This window comes from Lycium ferocissimum, chromosome 2 (assembly GCF_029784015.1).
Source record: "Lycium ferocissimum isolate CSIRO_LF1 chromosome 2, AGI_CSIRO_Lferr_CH_V1, whole genome shotgun sequence".
NCBI classification, from domain to species: Eukaryota; Viridiplantae; Streptophyta; class Magnoliopsida; order Solanales; family Solanaceae; genus Lycium; species Lycium ferocissimum.
In genome coordinates, this window is record NC_081343.1 from 39,948,392 (window position 1) to 39,958,022 (window position 9,631).

The following is a 9,631-nucleotide window of genomic DNA, read 5'->3' on the forward strand; positions in this document are numbered from 1 at the left end:
GTGCTTAGTGGATATGTTTACGGATATTTGTGTATAAATTTGTATTAAGATGTTTCAATTAATTACTACTAGGTATCACCTCTCTTGTGTGGATGATAACTGTGATTGGAGTTTCAAATCTTCTGCCGTGCACATGGGAAAAATATTCAAAGTGAGGCATTTCAAATATTCATACATGTTGGTTTTCTGAAAGATACTTAACGCAATGTCAAGCTACTTCGGTTGTAGTTGCTAGTTTTGTTGTGGATAAACTTTCTGATCCGAAAAGAAATTACACTCCAAAAGATATAATAAGTGACATGCAACGGGAGCACTGGGTTAAATTGAAATATATGAAAGCGCGGAGAGCTAAAGAAAAGGCAATGGAAATAGTAAGAGGGAAACCTAGTGTATCTTATGGGCAGTTATCGTCATACCTGCATATGTTAGAGTCCACAAATCCAGAAACGGTTACAAGGCTGCATAAGTCAGATGAGGGACGCTTCCTTTACGCATTTGTTTCCCTGTATTCATCTATCAAGGGATGGGAATATTGTAGGCCAATAATGGTGGTTGATGGGAGCTTTCTTAAAGCAGCATATAGGGGGACTATATTGACTGCTTGCAGTGGCGGAGCCATGATTTTAACTAAGGGGGTTCAAAAATATAAAGAAGCAGAGAAACGACGAAGTCAAGGGGTCAACATATACTATATATACATAAAAAATAATTTTCGCCTTGTATATACAGTGTAATTTTTCGCTGAAGGGGGTTTGGATGAGCCCCCTTGGCCCTTACTGGCTCCGCCCCTGACTGCTTGCACACTAGACGCAGCTGGTGAGTACACTGTGTCAAGATTCCTTTATCTTAATGGTAGTTGCAGTTTGTATATACTTGTATAAAACATGTATAAGTGTTTATATTTTTCTATATTGACTGTATAAGTGTGTATACTTTTTCTATACAGTCTGTATAAGTGTGTATATTTTTCTATACTGATTGTATAATTGTGTATATTTTTCTTGTATAATTGTGTATATTTTTCTATAATGTCTGTATAATTGTGTACATTTTTCTATATTGTATGTATAAGTGTGTATATTTTTCTATACTGACTGTATAATTGTGTATATTTTTCTATACTTAGTGTATAATTGTGTATATTTTTCTATACTAATTGTATAATTGTGTATATTTTATCTAAACAGGGAATATCCTACTGCTAGCCTATGCACTCATCAACTCGTAAAAATGATGCATCTCGGGGATGGTTCTTCATGCAATTGAAGAATACTTTGGGGGTTCGGTAAGGAATGTGTATTATTTCGGATAGACATGATAGCATCCAGAATGCAACATCAATTGTTTACCCTGAAGTGCTTCATTGTTTCTGCATCTATCATTTGTGGAACAACGTCAAGGATCTATTTAGGAAAAAGTGAGACCGAACTTTTTTTCTTTGGCTAAGGCTTACACCACTGAAAGGTTTGAACGCTACATGAATGAATTGAATAAAATTGATCTGTGAGTGCAACCTTACTTGTTCAATGTTGGGTATGAACGGTGGTCTAGAGTATTCTGTAGAGTCAAAAGTACAATTTTCATGACCTCCAATATAGCTGAGTCAATGAATTCAACAAACAAATTTGCCTGAGAGCTTCCAGTAAGACGCTTGCTGGAGTTTTTGACAAAGTTGATGACACAATGGAGCTACGAGAATAGAAAATGTGTAACGAAGTCTACAGAGCTTGGAAAAATGTACAACAAGAAGTTGAACAAAAATATGATTGCATCACAGAACATGATGGTAAAAACTTTTGAAAAAAGAATTTCATTAACCTTTAGATCTGACCCATATTAATTCAATTTCATGAATATTTTTGAGTAATTTTATTCTTTTCCTCATTCGAAAAGAACAGACGAGGAAGAATTAAGTCATGGAGATTTTAAGATCTCCTCATCATCAACTCCTCATGTTATTTGTCATTTGTATGTGACCCATTGTAGTTTGTTGTTACTGCTAACATGAAACATCAGAATCAATGATTTAGTTGTTAAAAAGTTAAATCCTTTAACTGTAAGCAATTAGATAGTTTGTTACTTCAGTTTATAGCAAAGGACCGTGGCTGCAACGATTGTGGTGGAAGACGGCGAGAACAATGAGGAAAAAATTGGTGTTACAGTTTTGAAGGGAGGAAGAAATTGGGGGAAGTTGAGTACATGACGGTAAAAATATGATTGCATCACAGAACATGACGGTAAAAACTTGAGTAAAATATTTCATTGTATTATTGAATTGCATCCATAATAAATGTTTTATGTTTTCTTGAAAAAACTGTAGGCGATACCTTCTATAGACCAGTTGTACACAGTGGTTGAAGGCAAAAAGATAAACATAGTGTACCTCGGAGAGGGAACATGCAGTTGTAAGAGATTTCAAATGAACGAATTGACATGCTCGCACGCTTGGGCAGTTATAAAGCACAATGGAATGGACCCAATCCAATTCTGCTCTTTCTACTACAAGAAGGATTATCTCATGAAAACATGGAAAATTCTTGTGAATCCTATTCCAGATGAGACTACATGGGTTGTCCCTATAGAGGTCACGGAGAATGTGGTCTTACCACAAGAAGGGAAGAAAAGTGTTGGAAGACCAAAAATGAAGAGATACAAACCGGCTTCGGAGACGGATAATAATAATAATAATAATAATAATAATAAGAGGGCTAAGCTTTCATGTGGGCGGGGTGGACAAGCTTGTCACAATAGGAAAACATGAAAAAATATACCAAAGAACTTAGTTTGAAACACTAGACTTTATGTTTACGTTTCTTGTCGTTGGAACCATGTTGAGTACTTAAATTTCATAGAAACAGTTGAGTTGTGCTTTTGAAGCCCGAATAAGCATTTCAAGTTAGACCATGCCACAACGTTGAAAATATATTTCACTTTAGCTGCTTATTTTCTTGTTAATTCCTTAAATCTTATTGGTTGCATGCGTTTACTCTAGCTGCTCTAACTGCCCATGTATAGTATTTTAATTACCCATGTATAGTATTTGTTGGGATCGAGTGTCGGGTCAAATAAAGCTTCATTTTTGTTTCTTTCCAAGTTACTGGGTGTATAATCACCAATATACAACCTCAAGACTGTATAATCTATATATAATTTTGTATAAAGTTTGTATACAAGTGAAGTATAATAATGTATAACCCTGTATATGTGTGTATAACAATGTATAAACCTGCATATGCAATTCCTGTGACAAATTCCTTTGTATCCAAGTGAAGTATAATAATGTATAACCCTGTATATGTGTGTATAACAATGTATAAATCTGCATATGCAATTCTCGCGACAAATTCCTTTGTATACAAGTGAAGTATAATAACATATAACCCTATACATGTGTGTATAAACAATGTATAAATCTGCATATGCAATTCCTATGACAACTTTCTTTGTATACAAGTGAAGTATAATAATGTATAACCCTGTAAATGTGTGTATAACAATGTATAAACCTGCATTCGTAATTCCCGTGACAAATTCCTTGCAGTACTATCAGTGACTAAATCATACCAACGACATGTCAAACAACCTCTGACTAACCATCATTCGGTAAGAGCAAACAAATACAAAATCATAATTCCATAATTGGTCCATGCCTTCAGATTTTTACAAGAGTCAATTACACAAAATATCCATAACAAACTAACTAGTCACAGTAGTTTTTTGCTTTCGCGAATAGCAAAAAGGTATTATGATTCATCAAAAGCGGTACTTTAACAAAACATAACATCAAATACTCCTAATAAGTACACTGAAACTACAAATGAACTACGTTTCTCGGCTTTTTTGGCCGCCCCCTCTTCTTCTTCTTCTTCTTCTTGTCGATCCTGTCCTTGACCTCATCATCGCTCACGACACCAAGCTGTTGTTTCTTCAATCCATATTGCCACAACTGGGATCCAATTCTTGCGTAATATGTGTCGATGTTGAAATTCTTCTTGTCTATGTTTTCCCCATGATGAAATACTCAGCGAAGGCAGCAATAAAAGCACCACAATCCCTGTAAGCACCAAAATTTCACATAAGCTACTGTACATACACAAAATATCATGATTTAAAAAAAAAAAAAAAAAAAAAAAAAAGAACTTATGCATTGAACTGATGTGGCAGATCAGTGACCAAATTGACCAACAATGGGTCAGATAGTGCTCTATCGGCGTATGCATCATTTTTTAAATCAATGTCGCTCCTCTTGCCATAGAATCTGTTACTTATCAAGAATTGGGGTAAGTGCTTTTGTAACAAAAGAATCATTCAAAGCACCATGGTTAGAGTCATATACGTGGATGCACCTATCCTTGAACGTAAGCACACTCAAGACCCAGTGACCTGTATCTTTTTTTCCACGCTTGACATGAATCTGGATTAACACATGATCAACTGTGTCCCATGGTACATTTGCGTCACAGTAAAAGACTTGAATATACTGAGATATCTCATTAACTTCAGGAATAATAGCAGCGGCATGGTTAGCCTTGACATACTTATCATAGAATTCAGCAATCTTACCACCAAAAAACCAGCCAGTTGTCGTGAACCGTACATCAACAGTAGGATCATATTTACCTTTTTTTCTCAAATAGTAAAATATGACATCAATGTGCCGAGATCGGAAAATAGAAGTAAAGTAATAATCATTAGTGAATCAACCCAAAGAAACTTTAGAACTTGCTAAACAGCAACTAAACTCCATCCTGAACAACCCGCAGCAAGAGAAACATTCATCAACACTTTCCAACTTCTCTATCACCTCTAATTTAAAGTATTCAGTTGAATTCAAAAAACAAATATAGCTTACATAAATTTCAGATCACAAATATGCTCAATTGACATCAATTTAACTAATTTCAAGAGCAACAAATATGCTAAAAAAGGTATAAACCCCAAAAGACTCACCAACCCCAAAAGACTCACCATTGAAATACCAAGCTAAAACAAGCGCAACAATGAACAAGTTTGGGTTGGCAATATAAATCCTTAGTATCTATTTTACTCCATTTTGAACCCTTTAAAGTAACTAATGTAAGTACACAAAATTCAACATACATTGACTTGGGGCAAAACCACAGATTTCAAAACACTAACATGCAACAAATTCAGACCCAACAATCCACAATAAACCCAAAAAAAAAAAAATGTAGTAACAGCAAAACTAGAGTAATATCATACGAACAGTAACAGATAAATTAAAAGAACCTTCTAGATGACTCAGGCACTTGTCCCTTCTTCAAACACCATATTTCATCTTCTTTAAAGTTTCAAACATCAAAAAATCTATTACTATAACACAAATAAAAGCATAGAAACTGAAACTACATGAGTAAAATAATATTATAGCAGCAGTAGCAGATAAAAGAACCTTCTACATGATTCAGGCGCTTATTTCCTTTATTCTGCAAAAGTTTTATTTTAGTTGACGAGTTATTCGGCGTATAGGACAATGATATATTAGCTGGAAACAAAGAGACCCTCTAATTCACGATTCATATGCATATTTATACACTGTTCCATAACCCTCTAATTCACGATTCATCTGATATAGAAACATTGAAAATTATAAGAAAATCATATACCTCGTCAGATAAAAGTTGATCACTGTATGAAATAGTGTGGAAACAATCCCTCTTTGTCACATAAATTGATCCAAATATAAAAGGCACGGGAAGATTATTTTTTTCCTCGGGATAAATCTCTTTGGCGCTTTAAAATCATGAAAATGAAAAATAATCAACACATACGGATCATTGTAAAAGAAAAGAAAATTCTTAAAACAATGAAGCTACCTTTGTGTTGAAATCATCCCATCATCAACAAACTCAGCAAATGCTCTACCCTCAGGTGAATAGGGATCAAACTCATCAACGTTGTTCACAAAAATGACACTTCTCCTCAAAAATGCACTTGGGCGCTGACTTTGATGTGCAACTTATATTAGAACCAAAATCTACCACAAATGGAGAAGAAACACATTTTGCTCGAAACTTTTTCCGAGCCAATTCTTCAGGTGCCATGTCTTGTTTTTGGCATGTTGCTAATGAAGCACAATTTGGAAAATATTTAACTTGGTCAAAACTTCATCAGTGAGTTCATTGTCATGCCACATGTTTGAATCATTCACAACTGGTGTTTCCGCTGCCCCTAACACAGAGAAAAGGTATATTATAAGTTATATAAATAAAAGATAATTATGTAATTCAGAAGGCGAGGGAATAATATACCAGAAACACCACCAGTACTCCCTCATTTTCCTTGACACCTGACTTAGTTTGCTCAACAGGCATATTTCCTTCAGGAGCATCCGCGGCAAAGTCATGATCATCGAAATGCTGATACTCGTCGTGGTCGTATGTATCATCATCATCAACATTTTGATGTTTCTAATAAAAACAACATAGAATTGAGGTTACATATTATTATTTTTAAAACAAAAGAAAATAAAATCTGGAAAAAGCGTACCTCAGAAACAGGAACGCCATCCTCCTTTTCTTGGTAGAGGAATCTTTACATTGAAACTTCAGGAAAAAAAAAAGAATGAAGTGAAGGATAAACGTATATACATACGTATTGAATACTCTATCAAATGATTAATTGTTGCCTTGGAATCAAACAAATTGAAGAGTTTTTCAAAGGAAGAAACCACGTATTGTTGAGTACCACAAATTTTTAGGTAAGCTAGAGAACAAAAAAAAATGACAATAGTAAAACCAACAAAGCATATGTATACAACAAACTGGAAAAAGGATACAACAAACTGGAAAAGGGAAAAGTTAATACATTACCTTTCCGACGTCAAGCCTCAACTCATTAATTTCAGCCTTCAAATCATCAGGGCTCGCAAAACTATTGCATCTCGGACGAGGCTGTTGCTTCTGTGCATAAACTGGGGATGCAACGTTAGAATGATTATTGTCAAAGTTAGGCACGTCTTCTTCCAATGGAAGATCAAAATTGACATCTTAAAAAAATACCGCAAGATTCAGCCTTGATATCTCTTCACTGGTAGAGGTAATGTTCCGGTACTCCAACTACAACAATAATAAAAAAAATTGATATAAACACAAATTAAAGTAAGAAAAAATGTAACATGTACATGATTATAAATGACTTATACAAAATAAAATGGAATCTGCCTATCTTGTATACATGATTATACATAGTCAGATCTCAATTTTTTTATATAAGCCATGTATAATCATGTATACATGTCACAATCTCATTTCTGACTATGATGTATACATGATTATACATGACATATACAGATAATACATTTCACTTAAATAACAACAAGCTAGCATATTAAGAAATACTTTTCTCAAACCACAATCATAAACATATATCAAATAGCAAACAAGAACTTTACCTGATAAATACTAGTCATGAGTTTCCCACTAGTTAGGTCCACAAACGTCAGAGCTTATTTGACTTTCCAGTTAAGGATGTGTTGCACACTATTGCCAACACAAGAAGCTAGAGTTTTGTCACCGTGGAGCAACACTCATAAAACCATACTTGGAATGCAAGTGGCAAACCCTCGAGCCTGTACATCATCAACTTGGTACGCAGTTTATCCCTCATTGTTCTGAACATGTCTTCAAATACTTTTATGCGTCATGCATACCTCTAATACTGACCACTCTCAACTATATCAAAATCTTTTTTTAATATGCTTTGATTATTAGCATCAGAGAAAAGGAAATGGTGGACGAATACTAGTATGGCCATTTTGAGCGCATCCTCATCTGAGTTCTAACCTTTTTGCTTGAAGCGATCAAGCATACTCTCCCTCGTTACTGATTTTTTTTTCATCTCCAGGAAAATACTCTTTCAGTAACCTGTTGACTTTTGGCTCATCATACACAATGTTATCATCTTCGTAACACTTCAAACGGGTAACCAAAGCAAATTCTCTGATGCCAAATCGCAAGGTATTACCATTGAGCTTAATCCATATCTCTTTTTCACAACCAAGGGCAATTTCCTTCAAGTAACAAAGCATATATGAGTTGATTCTGATTGTTGAATGGAGGCAAGTCAAGGAAGTAGCCAAAACAACTATCCCGAAACATTGTTGTTGTGTTTCAGTCAAGTATTGCTTCAAAATGCTGACAATCTCTGTGTTTGTATGACAACTAATCCTGGTTTGGAAATGTTCATCAGCTTCTAGATAGTACTCACCAACATAAACATGAAAAGAAAAAAAAAACAGTGAGAATTAAACGGAAGAAAGAATGATATACCAAATTTCAGTTTAGATATACATATTTATATTAGTTTATACAAGTATAAGTCCTCACTAGAACAGATGGAACTCATTCAAAATAGCACCAAGTTCAGATATATATACTTATACCAGTTTATACGAGTATAAGTCCCCGACTAGAAAACAAGAAAATCATTCAAAAATAGGCATCAAGGTCCAAATATACATAGTTATACCAGTTTATACAAAGCTAAATATGTGAACAAAATAATGCTAGGACAAAATATGTGAATTAAAGACTCATCACACAAAAGCCAGAATACCTTCTTTTTGGCTAGAGCTGGAACCTTCTTCTTTTTCTTTTTACTATTTGCATTGTCACTCTCGGCCTTTATCTTGCCGGCCTTAATAGATTTAACAGTTTGCTTCGCCTGTGAGCGGGTACTTCTAATGCTTCCCTGTTTAGGAGGAGCAACAGGGTCTCAAAATCATCGTCTTCATTATCATTATTACCACAACAATTACTTGAACACATTTTCACGCACACCTACTGAAAAGACAAATAAAAGATGTAGATGAGGATCATAAAGCAATCTGAAATATGAGGATCATAAAAAATGAAGATGCATAAAAAAGCTCATAGGAACAATCACCATCTGAAATCAACACAAAAAAACAACTAAAATAGTGCATACAAGTAAAGTATACTCCTATTAGCTTAGAAAATCAAAACGAACATACCCTAAATAACACCAAAATTAAATCCTAAACCAAACTAAAAACACTTTAAAAAGCAAAATCAGGTACCTTAACGCAAAATCAAATAGAAATTGGCTACTATTGAAGACCCTAATAAAAGGGAAAAAGAAGCTTATTCAATTGTAAAAGACAAATGCTACTGTGAAGGCACTGATGAAAGAGAAAACGAAAATGAAGCACAAAATTAGAACAACAATGGCGGAAAGAAATTGAGAAGAAGAAGAAAACTTACTTCGTTGGGAGAGATTTTAGCAAGATGGGAGTTGCTTCACTAAGAAGTGTAGAGAAAGGAAGAGCGTTGTTCGCGTGAGGATAGAGTGTTTTATCTTATTTCATAATGTCCGAAATTGGGCCATTTTGGGTAAGAACCCCAAATATAGGCCACTTCGGATAAATAATAGGCCCAATGAGTCACACAATGTTATTTTCCCAAATTTTATTGCTCTATAAATTATAATAAAACATAGTTGAAGAGTACATAGTTCATGTTTCAAGCTTCGGAAGAAATATTTTGGAACAACCAATTTTTTTATTTTTTTTGGAAACAAGTCTTCAAACTTCTTGAATCGGTAATCTCATTCTAATGTTAAAGTATTATTTTTTATTTTATATTTGTCA

General features: G+C 34.3%; 1 protein-coding gene and 1 long non-coding RNA gene across 11 annotated transcripts; one reads left to right on the plus strand and one right to left on the minus strand.

Moving 5' to 3' along the window:
• The first annotated feature begins 1,449 nt into the window (after positions 1–1,449).
• On the plus strand, positions 1,450–2,966 carry LOC132048041 (uncharacterized). Its single transcript, XM_059438989.1, has 2 exons — positions 1,450–1,786; positions 2,352–2,966. The coding sequence occupies exons 1-2, from the start codon at positions 1,705–1,707 to the stop codon at positions 2,759–2,761; spliced, it is 492 nt and encodes a 163-aa protein (XP_059294972.1). The 5' UTR covers positions 1,450–1,704; the 3' UTR covers positions 2,762–2,966.
• Positions 2,967–3,586: 620 nt separating this feature from the next.
• On the minus strand, positions 3,587–9,385 carry LOC132037108 (uncharacterized). 10 transcript variants are annotated; one of them, XR_009409775.1, is made up of 8 exons: positions 9,246–9,384; positions 8,578–8,804; positions 7,415–8,214; positions 6,834–7,079; positions 6,511–6,566; positions 6,273–6,431; positions 5,838–6,192; positions 3,587–5,754 (listed from the first exon to the last, which is right to left on the minus strand). It is a non-coding gene; the product is annotated as an uncharacterized LOC132037108 (long non-coding RNA). The 10 variants fall into 10 exon arrangements; XR_009409781.1 differs by having other exon boundaries at positions 3,587–6,192; positions 6,511–6,553; positions 9,246–9,385; XR_009409782.1 differs by having other exon boundaries at positions 3,587–6,192; positions 6,511–6,553; positions 6,800–7,079; positions 9,246–9,385.
• Between the last annotated feature and the right edge of the window lie 246 nt (positions 9,386–9,631).